The following is an 18,714-nucleotide window of genomic DNA, read 5'->3' on the forward strand; positions in this document are numbered from 1 at the left end:
CAATGGGAGCTATACATCCTTCTCCTTGCTAGGCAGAACGAAACGCAGGCTGCAGTGAGGGTTATGTCTGGAGGGACCGCCCCCTGGGCGGGGCTGTTCAACTCAGATAATTAAATACATGTTACATTAACAAACATGTTTCTGCCTAGTCCTCTCCTGTAAACAGGGAACATAACCCACTTGTCAAGATTTAGGGAGCTGTGTCCGTCCATGGACGATAAGAGAAAATCCAATTTTTATTTGTTTTTATTATTTTGTGTTGTCCCAAGAAAAGTAAGAGTGTAAATCTTCCAATTGAGGGACACTAGTTCTGGTGACCTGGGGGTCCTCACGAGATTCTCTTAATTTGCAGGAATTTACTCACTTCCTATTTGGCTATGTGACAGGAAGTGAAGGTAAAACTCTCCAATGGGACAAAGCTGGCAAAAAAATAACATTTAGAATTATAACCCTCTATCCAAAATAGGAAAAATAAGTTTTGCCTGTAGTTCTACTTTAATTGTCAAACCTTATTTCTTCTTATGAAGAGGTAAGTAAAACCTTAAACAGAGGGGTGGATGTGGTATACTTGGATTTTGCAAAAGCGTTCGATACAGTTCCCCACGCTAATGTGTAAGGTAAAGTCTACAGGATTGGAAATATCAGTTTGAAAATGGATAGAAAACTGGCAAAGACAGAATTCAGAGAGTAGTGGTTAATGATTCTTACTCGGAATGGTCTAGGGTTATCTGTGGTGTACCTCAAGGTTCAGTGTTGTCTCCAATCCTTACAGGATGTCGCCAATTTACAAGCCGACCTCAATGCTCTGTCTAATTGGGTGACTGTGGCAGATGAGGTTTAATGTTAATGAATGTAAAGTTATGCACTTGGGGGGGATAAAAATATACATGCATCATACATACTAGGAGTAAAACTAGGGGGGATCTGTATTGAAAGATCTGGGGGTTTTAGTAGCTCAATAGCAGCATGCAATGCCAAGCTGCGGTTTCCAAAGAAAGCCAAGTCCTTTCTTGTATTGAGAGAGGTATGGACTCCAGAGATATAATTTTGCCCCTGTTCAAATCATTAGCAAGACCTCATCTGGGATATGCAGTTCAGTTTTGGGCATCAGTTCTCAAAGGATATCGGAGAAGTGGATAAAGTGCAGAGAAGGGCAACCAAACTGATAAGAGGCATGGAGGAGCTCAGTTATTAGGAAAGATGAGAGGTACTGAATTTATTCACTCTTGAGAAGAGGAGCATAAGGGGGGGAATATGATCAACATGTACAAATATATAAGGGGTCCATATAGTGAACTTGGTGTTCACTTTACGGTCAACACAGAGGACAAGGGGGCACTTTTTATGTCTAGAGGAAAAGAGATTTCATCTCCAAATACGGAAAGGTTTCTTCACAGTAAGAGAGCTGTGAAAATGTGGCATGGACTCCCTGCAGGGGTGGTCCTGGCCAGCTCAGTAGATTGGTTTAAGAAAGGTCTGGATACTTAAATGCACATAATATAACTGGGTATTGACATTTATAGGTAAAGTTGATAAGGGGAAAAATCTGATTGCCTCTTTGGGGATCAGGAAGGATTTTTTCCCCCTGCTGTAGCAAATTGGATCATGTGCTGCTGGGGTTTTTCGCCTTCCTCTTGATCAACTGTGGGTATAGAATTGGGTATATGGGATTGTATGATTATTTTTCTTTTAAATGGTTGAACTTGTGTCTTTTTTTCCCCCAACCTGACTATGTAATTTATTTGGGGTACAGCTCAGTCAATTGAAATTAGTGGAGGGGGGGGGGGTTATAACAAAAGGGGTCTCATGCTGATAAAACTTTCCTTTATTTCAGGTAATGGGTCACTGTTTTTACCAGGATGCAATAATTCTTTTCCCAATCATATCACTGGTGGCCGTTTAAATGAACGTGGGCCTGGAAATTCACACACAGGGACTCCAGCTGCACCAACACAGCCAACAGTTGCCAACATAAGTAATGGAAGAGACCCAAGAAGAGCCAAAAGATGACATGCGCATGTTCCTGAAAATCTTGAACTCCATACAAAACTACTTGAATGCTTACTGCACTTTTATTTGTGGTTAAATGTGAAGTTGTAACCTCCTAGATGCTTGAAACACTTTGAAGCTTGAGGGTGGATTTATATGTAATAATTTAGTGGGCCAAATAAGAGTTTGATTTATTTTTCGATCCCTGAAACTTGAATTGTTCATATAAACTAGTCCCTAGCTGCCAGAAAGGGATGGTTTTCTCCTGCCCATATGAAGCTTGCCTTTGGTGAGATGAGAGATCTGCTAATTGCTGTCCAGGTTATTTTAAAAATTAAAAAAATTATGCTGGGGGGGAAACTAGGGCTCCACATTTGTTTAATGTACACTCCCATATAAATTGCCTTTTTATGCAAGAAATTTCCTGTTTTGATCTTTACTTTGCAATGTTGTGACCTTTTTGTATTTGATAAAAAATTGGTCTATACCGTTTAAGTGTAAAATCACCAAATTTCAAGTTTAGAAAAAACTGAATGTATACCGTATTTTTCGCCGTATAAGACGCACCTGACCATAAGACGCACCTAGGTTTTAGAGGAGAAAAACAAGAAAAAAAAATATTCTGAACCAAATGGTGTACTAAAATATTTTATATTGTACTACTACTATAGGTGGGTGGTGGACACACAGAAATACCACCCCACCTATCAAATCAGCTCAGCTACACTATATCTATCTGGTGGTGGTGGTGGTGGTGGACACAGCAACCTCCCCCCTTCCCAGATCAGCTCAGGGTGGCAGGGCAGACACAAACACACCTTAAGCCTCTATCACATTAGCTCAGGTGATGAGCAATGGATACCATGCCAGCTCACACCTCCCACCCCCTCATCAGCAGCTCACCTCAGGCAGTGGAGGACACTGCCATTATAATCCCCTCTGGCTGGCTGGCAGCAAGTCCGACAGGACTAGACCACGGCCCTGAAAGGGAGGGGTCGGCTGAAAAAAAAATCCAGCAAAGGCTCTCACTGCCTTCAGGATGGTGTCACCTCTGGCGGTGACACCCCCATAGCACTGCTACTGACATCCCCCATGTTTTGACACCCGGGTGCAAAACGTCTCCCCCCCACTCCCTCTTGGTATGCCCCTGCTAGGAATGCATCACATGTCCTGTCCTCTCTCCTATGAGAGAGGATTCTGACACGGCGGGGACGAAGGGGGGGAAGTGACTGGTCAGCATTCACAATATAAGACGCAGGGACATTTCACTCCGTTTTTTGGAGTAGTAAAACTGCGTCTTATACGGTGAAAAATACGGTAATTCACTGTTTATGCTGGGAAATGCATTAGTTGATTATCCATTTGGTTTCTCAAAGGCCCAGAATTTTTAAATGTAGCTAAACAGCTCATTGTTCCTGGTGCTATCAAAACATGCAAGTTGTAGCTTGATTAAAGACACAACAATCCCAGATGCTAAATATTGTCTCCCCTTTTTAGAGCTTTTTTTTAAACTAGGACCATGACACTGCTGCCCTTCTGTCTTGAGAAGTTTGCGCACCAAAACTGATTAGTTAAGCAAGACATTAGTAATAGAAACAACCAGTAGGCCAAAGGCGACACTAAAGGTGTTTCAGCATTCCACATCTTAGATCGAGGTGATAGTCTTCAAGCAGCTATAATCTGTATGCTTGACAAAGCTGAGCTTTAAGAAAGAGTAATGAAAATAAACCCTTTGCAGAAAATCAAATCCAATTTAGAGTTTAATGTTGAAGATGCCACAAATGGGTTTTATTTACATTTTTTTTTTTTTTTTACTTTGGACCAAAGTGCTTTGTTGGGAAACTAACTACTCATCACCCCGAGACCCCACTAAGTAGTGTAGTATTCTATTAAAGATCTGCTTTTAATTGGCCGTGGCTGGACAACGATGCCAAGATCTAGGCCTCATGCCTGGAGCAAAGGTACAGCTGAACAAAAAATTTGCATGTGCATTTGACATTAATGCATAATATTCTGGCTACTAGAATGCATGAATGTGGCGTTTTGTTTTCTGCCCAAATGCTCTTCTCCTGAATGTGCTTTTATTTTTCAGCCTATAAACTCAGTGCGTGTGCATGGACACACAGGTTCACATACAGGGCTTTTAGACACAGGAAAAAGTCAAACTCCTGTAAAAGTGGCTTTTTTTAGATGCTTGGGAAATGAGACCTTAAAGCAAAATAGATGAAGCAAAGTATGACAGTTGTGGAGAAAACCCTGTTTAAATGTGCAAGAGACTGGAGAAGTTTCACGTTATAGCAGGATACAAATGATCAACATAGTCAAAGTTGTACTGACATGGTTAAATCAAAGAACCTGAATGACCCAGCCAAAGCCACGACCACAGTCTGATAGAGAATATATAATGAGGCTTGAATATTGCTGCTCAACAATGATTCCCTTCCAACCTAAAGAATCAAGAAGGAAAAAAGGAAGAGGAAAATTATTGGACATTGCCATACAAGCTGGGGGAGGGGGGAAATTGTGCAATCAACTTGCCTTTTCTCCAATAAAAGTATACTGAATTAATATGTAGGCTGTTGTTTTGCATGGGCTTCAAAAGTATACAGGTAAGGGGAAATGTGACTACTGGCTATTTTGGACTTGGTGAGTACACTTATTTGGGCCACAAAGCTAGGCAACTAACAATTTTGGGGTGGGGGGGTCCAATAATAGCCGCAATGAAAAAACAAAATTCTACGTTGAATATGTATGTTAAGAAAAAAACATTCCCCTCTGGGTGATCAATGTACAGTCCTTTGAAAAAGTATTCATACCCCTTGAAATTTTTCCCACATTTTGTCATGTTGCAACCAAGATTTTTAATGTATTTTATGTGATAGACCAACACAAAGTGGTGCATAATTAAGTGAAAGGAAAATGATAAATGTTTTACAAATATCTGAAAAGTGTGGCATGCATTTTTATTCAGCCCCCCGAGTCAATATTTTGTAGAACCACGTTTTGCTGCAAGTGTTTTTGGATTTGTCTACTTTGCACAGCTAGAGTGAATTTTTTGCCCATTCTTCCTTTTCCTCTGTTAGATTGGATGGAGATGGTCTGTGAACAGCAATTTTAAAGCGAGGTCCACACAAAGTGAACCTCCGGTGTCACATTTGGCACTTTTTAGGGGGGTGCAGATACCTGTGCCATAATGTTGTAGTCACGGATCTATATGGCACCTGCGCAGTCGGCTCTACATGGCGGGTGCAGGGGCCGTATAGAGCCGACTCGCAGGTCGGCTAGTTACGGAAAACTGGTGACGCGCCTAATGCTCCAGGTGAAGTTTTTCACCAGACGTCAATCATCTAACCTCTGTATAGAAACGCCCAGTCCCGTGGGAATCAGAAGCCGGGGGGAAAATACCAATAAACCGGTATGTACGGGGGAAAAAAAAAATACCAGCATACTGTACATGTCGGAAGTATGCTGGATGTAATGTTATATAATTGTTTAAGGGTGAACCTCCGCTTTAATGTCTCTTATGGTTTTTAAAGAGATAAATATTCATACAATAACTAACTTTCTTCATGCCACTCTTCCATAAAGTCCAGATTGGTGGTGTGCACAACTAATATTTGTCCTGTTGACAGATTCTCCCACCTGAGCTGTGAATCTCTGCATTTCCTCCAGCGTTACTGTTCATGAAGGTTCCCTGACAAACCTCTGAGGGCTTCACAGAAATGCTGTATTTATACTAAAATTTAATTACATACAGGTGGATTCCATTTACGAATTGGGTAACTTATGAAGGCAATTGGTTCCACTATATTTTAGGGGGAGCAGAGTAAAGGGGGATGAATACAAATGCATGCCACTCTTTTTATATTTAACCACTAGCCGCCGCAGTTATACGGCGGCAGGTCGGCTCGGCTGCGCGAGATCACGTAGCTATACGTAATCTCGCATTTAAGCCAATAGGGGCGCGCGCCACCGGTGATCAGTAATTTCCCCTGGTCAGTCCCACCCCCCTTCAGTTAGAACACACACAGGGAACATAATTAACCCCTTCCCTGCCAGTGGCATTTTTATAGTAATCCATGCCATAAGGTCGCAGTACCGAGAAAAATTGCTGCCATTACTAGTAAAAAATTTTTTTATAAAAATGCCATAAATTTGTAGACACTATAACTTTTGTGCAAACCAATCAAACGCTTATTGCGATTTTTTTTTTTTTTTTTTTTTTACGAAAAATATGTAGAAGAATACGTATCGACCTAAACTGAGGGGGAAAAAAATGTTTTTTGTTTTTTTTTATATATTTTTGGTGATATTTATTACAGCAAAAAGTAAAAAATATTCATTTTTTTCAAAATTGTCGCTCTATTTTTGTTTAGAGCACAAAAAATAAAAACCGCAGAGGTGATCAAATACCACCAAAAGAAAGCTCTATTTGTGGGGAAAAAAAGGACGCCAATTTTGTTTTGGAGCCACGTCGCACAACCGCGCAATTGTCAGTTAAAGTGACGCAGTGCCGAATCACAAAAAGGGGCCTGGTCATTGACCAGCAATATGGTCCGGGCTGAAGTGGTTAATTGTAAAAAAAATTAAAACCATTTTATAATTTTCCTTTCACTTCACAATTGTGCCACTTTGTGTTGGTCTATTACAACAAATCCCAATAAAATACATTTATGTTTTGGTTGTAACATGACAAAATGTGGAACATTTGAAGGGGTATGAATACTTTTTTTGAAGGCCCTGTACATTAGTGGTTTTAACCAACCTTTGTTGCAGATTCCTACTGTTTGTCTATTTGCTGGGTAAATCTGTATGGGAGTAGTTTTAGAATAATCGGCTGCTACATCTGCAGGGTTTCAATGAGGAAAGCTATTGGGGCTGCATTTACCTTTTGTTTGCATCACACCAAAAATTATATTTTTGTTGCAGGAGATGCTCAAAATGTTTTACATCTAATGCAGACTTCTGGGAAAATCTGCCAATCTCACAAGCAGGAAAGTGGAGTTACCTTTTAAGTCCAAATTGTAAATGCAAAATGTGTAGCGTTCCAAGGAATGTGAAAACTGGAAATAGATTGGAACTTTGCTTTATGTTTCTAAAGAAATGGAGGTAGTGCACAAAGATATAATGTGGCTTCCACTTTGCATCCACCTTAATTTAGGAAAGGTGGCTCAATCATTCTTATGGGCTCAATCACAAACCCCTGTCTGGAGGCTTAGTGCAGCTTAGACCATGAGTCTGTGTAACTTTCTTAGTCAATTGTCTCTTATTGAGAGTGGCTTCAGGCTGTCATGATGGCATTTAAAAGAAAGCCTGAAGAGAGGCATGGCAGCTGCCATCACTCCTTCTGAAAATGCGAGTTGCCTGGCTTTAATAGTCACCAACCTGTAACAAGGATGCATATATGAAATTTAGTGTGAATGCAGAACTCCTACAATGTTTTGTCACTGACCCTGGAAAATGGCATATCCAGGTTGTACAGTACAGGCTGGATATTCATAGTACCTGGGTTTTAGGTCGGTACCGTCAGGTGATTGGACACTGGCAAAACTTTGCTGGACATGCCCATGGGTGCATTTCTTTCAGTGTGTTTCCTTTCAATGGAGGGTATGAAACTTCATTCCACTGACTAAACGTCTGAAACTGGACAATAAACATGACTGTCATTTTCAGATGGAGGTTGGCAATGGCAGCCTCGTGTCTCCTTGGCACGGATTCCCCTTAACCACTTAAGGACCGCCGCACGACGATATACGTTGACAGAATGGCACAGGTGGGCACATGTGTGTACAATGTACGTCCCTGCCTTCCCGCGGGTGGGGGGTCTGATCGGACCCCCCCCCCCCGGTGCCAGCGGCTGTCCGTTTTGCTTCAGGAGTGATCCGGGATGAGGGGATGGCCATTGGTTTCTGGCCACTCCCTCACGATCACTCCTAGCGAATAAAATGCTTCCCCTGCCTGTGTAACGTAAACACAGGCAGAAGGAAGTGATGTCACGCTCCTCGAGGCGGTCTTTTTGACCAGAGCTCGAGGAGAGAAGACATCACAAGTAAGTTGCACAAGCACTACACTGACACCAGCACACATAGGCATACAATCACGCCCCCAGTCACAGTGTCACTGATTGCAGTAATCATTTATTTACTGATCACTGCATTTAGTGTCATCTGTGACCTGTAAAAAGTTGCAGGGCAGTTAGGTCCAGGGTAGCCCCCTACCCCCCCTAATAAAGGTTTAACCCCTTGATCACCCCTACAGTTAGCCTTTTCACCCCCTATCGCCAGTGTAACTAAGCAATCGTTTTTGTGATCGCTGCATTAGTGTCGCTGGTGCCGCTTGGTAGCCAGTTATTTTTTTAGGTTTGCCGCCAGGTTTTTTATAGCGTAAGGTACCCTCATATGTTTTCTAATAAAGGTTTTAACCCCCTGATTGCCCTTAGAGTTAATCCTTTCACCAGTGATCACCGTATAAGTGTTACGGGCGACGCTGGTTGGTTAGTTTGCTTTTTATAGCATCAGGGCACCCGCCGTATATAACCGAATAAAGGTTTAACCCCCTGATTGCCTGGCGGGTGATATCAATTAAATTTTAGCGTCAGTCAGTGTCTGCGTCGCCCCAGGCAGCGCCAGGTTAGTGCCAGTCTTAGTTAATATTCCAATCGCACACCTTCCTGGAGAAACGGCTCAAAAATAAAAAAAATGGGTGCTGAAGCGATCACCAGCTGGGCACTGGAAAAACAAACCATATGAACATATTCGCCAACACACCGCAAGTTTCTGAGCATGACATATAGTAAAGAGGAGGTCATGCATCTGTCAGATTCTGGCTCAGAATACAACCCCGTAGAAGACAGCGGCTCCATGTCAGATAGCTCTGACGACGGAGAAGAAGAGGTCCCTGCTAAGGGCAGACGTAACCGACCCCGTTCTGCTGTTGAGTAGAGATGGCCTGCCGGTTCTCCCTGTGGTCGTTTTGCGGCAAATTTTGCTCGTTCGCGGTCCGCCAAACCGGCGGACATCTGGCGATGTTCGCGGCGGTCCGCAATGTTACATGGGTAAGAACTTTGACCTATGACACATCCATCAGGTGGTACAGGACAGCCAATTGAGACATTTCAGGACATGGACATACCCCCTACCTTATAAATAGTGATGTCGCGAACCTAATATTTTCGGTTCGCGAATTTCCGCAAATATTCGCGAACGGGCGAACCGCCATAGACTTCAATGGACAGGCGAATTTTAAAACCCACAGGGACTCTTTCTGGCCACAATAGTGATGGAAAAGTTGTTTCAAGGGGATTAACACCTGGACTGTGGCATGCCGGAGGGGGATCCATGGCAAAACTCCCATGGAAAATGACGTAGTTGTCGCAGAGTCCGTTTTTAATCCATAAAGGGCATAAATCACCTAAAATTCATAAGTTGTTTGGAATAACGTGCTTTAAAACATCAGGTATGATGTTGTATCGATCAGGTAGTGTAAGGGTTAGGGTTACAGACAGGGTTAGGGTTACAGTCTGTAACCCTAACCCTGTCTGTAACCCTAACCTTGTCTGTAACCCTAACCCTGTCTGTAACGGGGTTAGGGTTCACAGTGACAGACCAAACTCCCCGTTTAACGCACAGCAAACAACCGCAAACAGTCCATTTGCACAACCGCAAACTCCCCATTTACACAAGGTTGGATACCAAGCTAGCCATGTCTCGTTCCTTGTCCTCAATGACGTCATTGAATGTCTCTTCCTCCACCCAGCCACGTACAACACCAAGGGTCCCAGAAAGGTGACAACAAGCCCCCTGGGACGCCTGCTATGGTTGGTCTTCCACTTCCTCAAAGCCACCTTCCTCCTCTGACTCCTCTTCTTCAGACTCCTCTCTCTCAGAAAGAAGATTTGCGGTCCAAGGACCTAGACTATGGAACGCTTTACCATCCAGCATTCGGTTGTAGGAGAATCACTTGGCCTTTAGGAGAAAGATCAAAACCCATCTCTTTTGAGGACAAAGGAGAAAGGGACAACGAGCGCCCAGAGGCTAATCAGTTCGCATGTTGCTGCGCTATATAAGTTTCTCACTCACTCACTCACTCATTGTGCGTTGCCGCAGGTCCAGCAATCGACGACGACAAGGCTGCTTCTGGTGGTGATGGTGAGCACAACTCTTCCTCTTCATGCTCATCTACGGCCTGATCCAGCACTCTTCGCAGGGCACACTCCAGAAAAATCGCATATGGGATGAGGTCGATGATGTTGTCTTGGGTTTGACTGACCAGGTTTGTCCCCTCCGCAAAAGGATGCATGAGCTTATAGCCATTGTGCATGAGCGTTCAGTAACATGGCCAAAAAATACCCAGCTCCGCAGATGCTGTGCTTTTTTTTTTTTTTAATTAACAAAAATCTGTGCGTGCGCCGTGTAATGTACTGTGCAATCCCAATATGAGTGGTATGTTAAGTAGTACTAATTCTATCAGTTTAATCCCTGTTACGTCCCCTATCAGGAGACGTGTATGGAATAGAATTTAGACAACCGCAAAGAGTTGTCAATAGTTGACACACTCATAACATAAATTTTTTTCCTCTATGCGTCAATCTTGGTATAGTGATGACTGTGCTCATGCGCACGTTTTGGAGATTGCAGCCGATGGGAGTTTTTCAAAGCCTATGGTCGTGCTGAGGTAGTTCAGTGACAGTTAAGTGACCTAGAAAACAATGATTCTGCAGTGTGGGCCCATTGTTGGCCTAGTAGGCTTTAATGATTAGTGTTGCTCACGAATATTCGCATTGCGAATATTCGACTCGAATATAGCATATTCGAGAAATCGCGCTATATTTCGAAATTCGCGGTGAATATTCGCAATTCCGAATATTCGATTTTTTACAATTTTTTTTTTGAATCAGATCACATCCTAGATATCTCCATCGACGTCTAAAAGCATTGCTGGTATAATTAGAGACCCTGGGCCGAGTAGCTGAAGCGTTCATTGAATTTTCCAGAAAGATCGCAATGCGATTATTCGGCAAACGCAATATCGCGCGATTATTTTCCTCGCCCCGATCTTCCGCATCAGAGCGATTTTTACAGTTTCATTTTTAAAACAGATCACATCCTAGTGATCTCCATAGACGTCTGAAAGCATTGCTGGTATGATTAGAGCCATTGGGCCGAGTAGCTGAAGCGATCATTTTATATTGCCGAATAATCGCAATGCGAATATTCGGCAATAGGAATATTGCGCGATTATTTGCTCCGCCCTTTTGCATCAGAGCCAATCAGAGTTCTCCTTCCACACTCGTCACAGGTTAGCAACCAATAGGAACCTGCCTGCATGGACATTATATAAGCTCACTCCCAGCACCATTTCATTGCAGATTCAGAAGCTTGCTATAGAGTGTGGAGGCTGTTTCTGTGTTCCTGGTTTCCTGGTTTCCTGTGTCTTTGTTCTTGATTGATTTAGATCATCACCAGCATTGCTATTTAGTGATTCCAGTGGATCTTTTCCAGTATATCAACTGCTTTTTTCAAAGCAATAGACCCAAGAGCTTTTTTCAAAGCTACGTTTTGTGCTGTTTTGTGCTGTTTTTTTCATTTGTGTTACTGTTTGATCCTGCAATCCTCCCTGTTCAGTTATATTTGCAAGAGATTTCAGAACACATATTGATCTGAGCTTTATAAAAGAGCTTTTCTAAAAGCTAAGTTTTGTTCATCTTGTGTTACTGTCAGATCTTGCAGGTTCACTGTTCAGTGATATTTGATAGGCATCTCAGTTCAAATTTTGTTTAGTTTTCCCTAAAGAGCTTTTATAAAAGCTAAGTTTTGTGTTCAGTTTAGTTAAATTTTGTGTAGTAAGTGTACACACTGTTAGTGTACATTTATTTCATCTAGCTTAGCTTAGTGTGTGTTTAGTGTCTGTGTTTTGTGTTTAAAAAAAAAAAAAAAAAAAAAGTTAGTGTTTGTTTAGTGCTTTTTTTTTTTTTCTTTAATTTTGTAGTCCTTGTCTGGTGTACTACTTTTCTTATAGTTTAGTAGCTGTCTGTGTACGTCTTTGTCTGCGTGCCTGTCTTGTAAAAAAAACACAAAAACACATTTTGTTCACATTTTCCCCCCCAATAAAGTTTAACCCCCCCACACACATATCAGCAATTATGAGCGGCATCCGTGGCCGTGGCAGTAGGGGTAGGGGAGTTACTCCCAGTGCTGGATCGCTGCCAGCACGGGGTACCTCTCGTGCCCCTACTAGTGGTAGAGGATCGGGTGCAAGGGGAGTACGCCTGATCCGGGAGTTCTTCCCATCGGGCAGCCGCCCGATATTGCCATCTCAGGCTCAAGTAGTGGTGGACTACATGGGGCACAGCAGTGCCACTGAGTCGTCGGTCCCGACTCACAGTAGTACCACCATTACACCGTTGCCTGTACTACCCCCCCCCAGCCCCCAAGAGTCCAGCATCTTACTGTTCGACAGCGACAGTGATAGGGATCTCTTGGGGGAGGCCATGCATCAGGCAGACCTCCAGCTCTGTCCTGATGGTCAGGACCTTTTTGAAGGGATGGATGAGGAGGATGGGATACCTGCTGGCAGTATCCCAGAGACATCCCTTCAAACTGGTGCTGCTGTTTTGGTGCAGGAAACAGCAGCACCTAGTCAGACCCAGGCGTGGGTGAGGGGACAGCGGAGCCAGGCTAGAGGCTCCATGTCACGTGGTTCCCTCAGACCAACACATCTCAGCCCTTGGTCTGACATCTCTGGGGGCGAAGAGGGTGACCCATCATGGTTGCCATCTGACGCGTCGGCTCACTACGTCAGTGACGACGGGGAAGGTAGGCACCCTGGTGAAACGGTGCGCCAGGTCACCACCAGGGAGACCATCGTCAGGGTCTCCACTGGTGATGGCAGCAGGAGGTGTCAGGAGGAGGAGCAGCAGCAGCAGCAGCAGCAGCAGGCAGCTCCACCTGTGCGCACCGAATCCCAGCAGGTGCAAGTAAGCGTCACCCCATCTGACAGGAGGGCGGTGCTGAAGTCACCTGTCTGGAATTTCTTTACCCTGGTGGCAGACAACCCTACCGTGGCCATCTGCCGGATTTGTAAAGTGAGGGTGAAGAGAGGGAAGTGTTTGGCTCGGGTGGGTACCACAGCCCTGAACCAGCACCTCAGGATAAACCACTGGGCGTTGTATGAGGAGATGAAGCGTGGTGGTGGTAGCAGCGCCACCACCACAAGTGAGCAGGGTACAGCAGCCCCTGCCACATCTTCATCTGTTTCCAGCAGGTCATGCCCCCCCGCTCCCTCTAGTAGAGGTACTGGTACCGGCAGCCAGACCTCTACTTCCACAGCACCCTCCACGTCTGTGTCCCGCACTGCCGTCCGGCGCCAGGCGTCGATTTCAGACGCCTTTGACCGCACCACTCCCTTCCCCCCTGGAGACCGACGTGTGCGTTCCCTCAATGGGCTCCTGGCAAGGGTTATTGCCCAACATCTGCTGCCCTTCAACATAGTTGACAGCAACCCCTTCAGGCAGATGTTGGAGCAGGCCCAACCCCAATGGCGTGTCCCCAGCCGCCATTTCTTTGCCAGGACTGGTGTCCCTGCCCTACACCAGCACATTGTTCAGAATGTAACCCTGTCGCTGGATCACGCTGTCAGCGACAGGGTTCATCTGACAATGGATGGCTGGACCAGCAGGCATGGGCAGGGACGCTACATCAGCTTCACGGCCCATTGGGTTTCCCTCCGAGGCGTCGGTGAGGGATCGTCGGCAACCGATCTTGTGGTGCCGCCCCGGGGTGTCCAGGGGAGAACTGCTGGTCTCCCTCAAGCCACTGTCTCCGCAGCTGCTGAGCCTCCCAGCAAGCGCCCCCGTAGCTACTCAAGTGTGGGGCACGTGCGCTGTCAGGCCGTGCTCCAGCTTGTTAGTTTAGGGGACCGGAGACACACTGCAGAAGAAGTGCTGAAAGCACTTCAAGCTCAGGTCCAGAAGTGGCTGACACCCCGAAGGCTCCAGCCAGGTATGGTTGTCTGCGATAACGGCAGCAACCTACTCGCCGCCCTCCATGCTGGCAGTCTGACGCACGTGCCCTGTCTGGCACATGTCCTCAACCTGGTGGTGCAGAAGTTCCTGCGCACTTATCCAGGGTTGAGTGACATTGTGGCAAAGGCGCGTAGGATTGCCAGCCACTTCAGGCGCTCCCCAACCGCTACCGCGTCCCTGTCCAAATTGCAGCGGAAGTACAATCTGCCCCTTCACAGGCTGATTGTGGACAGTGTGACGCGGTGGAACTCCACCCTCCACATGCTGAAGAGGTTGTGGGAGCAGCAAAGGGCGGTGAGGGAGTACCTGATGGAACTAGGCACTCAGAGGGCTTCACCACAACTCCCTTTCATCGCCTGTGCGCAGTGGGGGCAGATAAACCAGGTCTGCCAAGTGTTGTCCTCCTTCGAGCAGGCGACCAAGATGGTCAGCAGTGAGCAAATTGGCCTCAATAGCGTGCTGCCAATACTGTTCATGCTGGAGAGGACACTAGATCGCCTGCTCGAGGCTGGGGAGAGTGCCTTGGTGGAGCAGGAGGAGTCAGCAATGCTCCACCGAGACCAGGGCCAGGACCAGGAGGAGGAGGAGGAGGAGGAGGATGATGATGAAGAGGAGGAGGAGGTGGTTGCTGGTGTCGTCCCGGAGTCAGGGCCTGGTCAGGAGGGAGAGCCGGTGTTGGGGGCACCGATAGTCCGGGGGTTGGGCATGTCTGAGTTTGACCAGCAGCGCCTCAGGGAAGAAGAGTCGCACCTCATTAACCTGGCCAGCATTGAGGAGTCACAGCGGGCTGTGCTCTTCCCCATGGCTGCCCACATGCTCAGATGCCTCAGGAGGGACCCCCGGGTTAAGACCATCAAGACGAGGGATGATTTCTGGATGGCCACCCTTTTGGATCCCAGGTGCAAGGGGAAACTGGAGCAGTTCATCCCAGCCAGCCGGAGGCAGCACCGGATGGAGGAACTGCAGGCAGCCATTGTCAGACGGTTGGAGCAGGCAACTCCCCGGCCTCCAGTTGTCCCCCCTCATCTCACCCAGCAGGTGGCTGCACCCAGCTGCAGCCGAGCAGGGGACCTAATGGAAGAGATGAGGATGTTCTTCCAAACCGAGCGACCCAGTACCACCACCAGCAGCAGCAGCAGCAGTCACCACCAGCGGCTGGCCCACATGGTGGCAGACTACATGGCGTCCGTCGGTGCTTCTGACAGTATGAGCACCGACGACCCCATGGAGTACTGGGTTGCCAGATTGGACACCTGCCGCGAGCTCGCTCAGTATGCGCTGGAGTTATTGTCTTGCCCCCCCTCCAGCGTACTATCTGAGCGGACATTCAGCGCGGCAGGTGGGGTGGTCACGGACAAGAGGACCCGTCTGTCCACAGAGTCCGTGGACAGACTCACATTCATAAAGATGAATGAGTCCTGGATCGGCGGTGACTTTCTGGCACCCGTCGTCGGTTCAGGGCGCTGAAGGGTCCCTTGCCATGCATTCCCTGATGAAGCCCCGGACCTGATGTATTTACAGTGCTGAATATAACTATTTCAACATCAGAGAAAATCAATGTTAATATTTGGTACAGTAGGCTTTCTTTGCAATTACAGCGGTCAAAAATTTCTTGTAGTTTTACACCAGCTTTGCACACACTGGAGGAGGGATTTTGGCCCACTCCTCCACACAGATCTTCTCTACATCAGTCATGTTTCTGGGCTATCGCTGAGAAACACGGAGTTTGAGCTCCCTCCAAAGATTCTCTATTGGGTTTAGGTCTGGAGACTGGCTAGGCCACGCCAGAACCTTGATATGCTCCTTACAGAGCCAATCCTTGGTTATCCTGGCTGTGTGCTTTGGGTCATTCTCATGTTGGAAGACCCAGCCTCGACCCATCTTCAAAGCTCTAACTCAGGGAAGCAGGTTGTTGCCCAAAATCTTGCAATACATGGCCCCGGTCATCCTCTCCTTAATACAGTGCAGTCACCCTGTCCCATGTGCAGAAAAACACCACCAAAGCATGATGCTACCACCCCCATGCTTCACATTAGGGATGGCGTTCTTGGCATGGTACTCATCATTATTCTTCCTCCGAACACGGTTAGTGAAATTATGATCAAAAAATTATATTATAGTCTCATCTGACCACATGATTTTCTCCCATGACTCCTTTGGATCAGTCAAGACAATTATGTCAGCAGTTATTTCACACCCTATATACTCTTATTAAGACTGCTGTACATCATGGCAACTCCTGCCCATGTGATATGACTCTGTATCAACTACTACTGTTAATACTACTACTGCTGCTTCTGCTGCTGCTGCCCAGTCAAGACACCTATGTCAGCAGTTATTTGACACTCTATATACTCCTATTCCTACTGCTGTTCATCATGGCACCTCCTGCCCATGTGATATGACTCTGTATCAACTACTACTGTTAATACTACTGCTGCTTCTGCTGCTGCTGCCCAGTCAAGACACCTATGTCAGCAGTTATTTGACACTCTATATACTCCTATTCCTACTGCTGTTCATCATGGCACCTCCTGCCCATGTGATATGACTCTGTATCAACTACTACTGTTAATACTACTGCTGCTGCTTCTGCTGCTGCTGCTGCCCAGTCAAGACACCTATGTCAGCAGTTATTTGACACTCTATATACTCCTATTCCTACTGCTGTTCATGATGGCACCTCCTGCCCATGTGATATGACTCTGTATCAACTACTACTGTTAATACTACTGCTGCTTCTGCTGCTGCTGCCCAGTCAATACACCTATGTCAGCAGTTATTTGACACTCTATATACTCCTATTCCTACTGCTGTTCATCATGGCACCTCCTGCCCATGTGATATGACTCTGTATCAACTACTACTGTTAATACTACTGCTGCTGCTTCTGCTGCTGCTGCTGCCCAGTCAAGACACCTATGTCAGCAGTTATTTGACACTCTATATACTCCTATTCCTACTGCTGTTCATGATGGCACCTCCTGCCCATGTGATATGACTCTGTATCAACTACTACTGTTAATACTACTGCTGCTTCTGCTGCTGCTGCCCAGTCAATACACCTATGTCAGCAGTTATTTGACACTCTATATACTCCTATTCCTACTGCTGTTCATCATGGCACCTCCTGCCCATGTGATATGACTCTGTATCAACTACTACTGTTAATACTACTGCTGCTGCTTCTGCTGCTGCTGCTGCCCAGTCAAGACACCTATGTCAGCAGTTATTTGACACTCTATATACTCCTATTCCTACTGCTGTTCATGATGGCACCTCCTGCCCATGTGATATGACTCTGTATCAACTACTACTGTTAATACTACTGCTGCTTCTGCTGCTGCTGCCCAGTCAATACACCTATGTCAGCAGTTATTTGACACTCTATATACTCCTATTCCTACTGCTGTTCATGATGGCACCTCCTGCCCATGTGATATGACTCTGTATCAACTACTACTGTTAATACTACTGCTGCTTCTGCTGCTGCTGCCCAGTCAATACACCTATGTCAGCAGTTATTTGACACTCTATATACTCCTATTCCTACTGCTGTTCATGATGGCACCTCCTGCCCATGCGATATGACTCTGTATCAACTACTACTGTTAATACTACTGCTGCTTCTGCTGCTGCTGCCCAGTCAAGACACCTATGTCAGCAGTTATTTGACACTCTATATACTCCTATTCCTACTGCTGTACATCATGGCAACTCCTGCCCATGTGATATGACTCTGTATCAACTACTACTGTTAATACTACTACTGCTGCTTCTGCTGCTGCTGCTGCCGCCCAGTCAATACACCTATGTCAGCAGTTATTTCACACTCTATATACTCTTATTAAGACTGCTGTACATCATGGCAACTCCTGCCCATGTAATATGACTCTGTATCAACTACTACTGTTAATACTACTACTGATGCTTCTGCTGCTGCTGCCGCCCAGTCAATACACCTATGTCAGCAGTTATTTCACACTCTATATACTCTTATTAAGACTGCTGTACATCATGGCAACTCCTGCCCATGTGATATGACTCTGTATCAACTACTACTGTTAATACTACTACTGCTGCTTCTGCTGCTGCTGCTGCCGCCCAGTCAATACACCTATGTCAGCAGTTATTTCACACTCTATATACTCTTATTAAGACTGCTGTACATCATGGCAACTCCTGCCCATGTGATATGACTCTGTATCAACTACTACTGTTAATACTACTACTGCTGCTTCTGCTGCTGCTGCTGCCGCCCAGTCAATACACCTATGTCAGCAGTTATTTCACACTCTATATACTCTTATTAAGACTGCTGTACATCATGGCAACTCCTGCCCATGTGATATGACTCTGTATCAACTACTACTGTTAATACTACTACTGCTGCTTCTGCTGCTGCTGCCGCCCAGTCAATACACCTATGTCAGCAGTTATTTCACACTCTATATACTCTTATTAAGACTGCTGTACATCATGGCAACTCCTGCCCATGTGATATGACTCTGTATCAACTACTACTGTTAATACTACTACTGATGCTTCTGCTGCTGCTGCCGCCCAGTCAATACACCTATGTCAGCAGTTATTTCACACTCTATATACTCTTATTAAGACTGCTGTACATCATGGCAACTCCTGCCCATGTGATATGACTCTGTATCAACTACTACTGTTAATACTACTACTGCTGCTTCTGC

General features: G+C 45.7%; 1 protein-coding gene across 3 annotated transcripts in view; it reads left to right on the forward strand.

Annotated features, from left to right (window-relative positions):
- NABP1 (nucleic acid binding protein 1) overlaps positions 1-2,476 on the forward strand; it is a 48,219-nt gene extending 45,743 nt beyond the window's left edge. For all 3 annotated transcript variants that reach the window (XM_040357077.1, XM_040357075.1, XM_040357076.1), the window contains one exon: positions 1,835-2,476. In XM_040357077.1, the coding sequence (XP_040213011.1) occupies positions 1,835-2,010 (176 nt within the window). In that variant the 3' untranslated portion in view covers positions 2,011-2,476. The remainder of the gene's footprint in view (positions 1-1,834) is intronic.
- Positions 2,477-18,714: the final 16,238 nt, after the last annotated feature.

This window comes from Rana temporaria, chromosome 6 (assembly GCF_905171775.1).
Source record: "Rana temporaria chromosome 6, aRanTem1.1, whole genome shotgun sequence".
NCBI classification, from domain to species: Eukaryota; Metazoa; Chordata; class Amphibia; order Anura; family Ranidae; genus Rana; species Rana temporaria.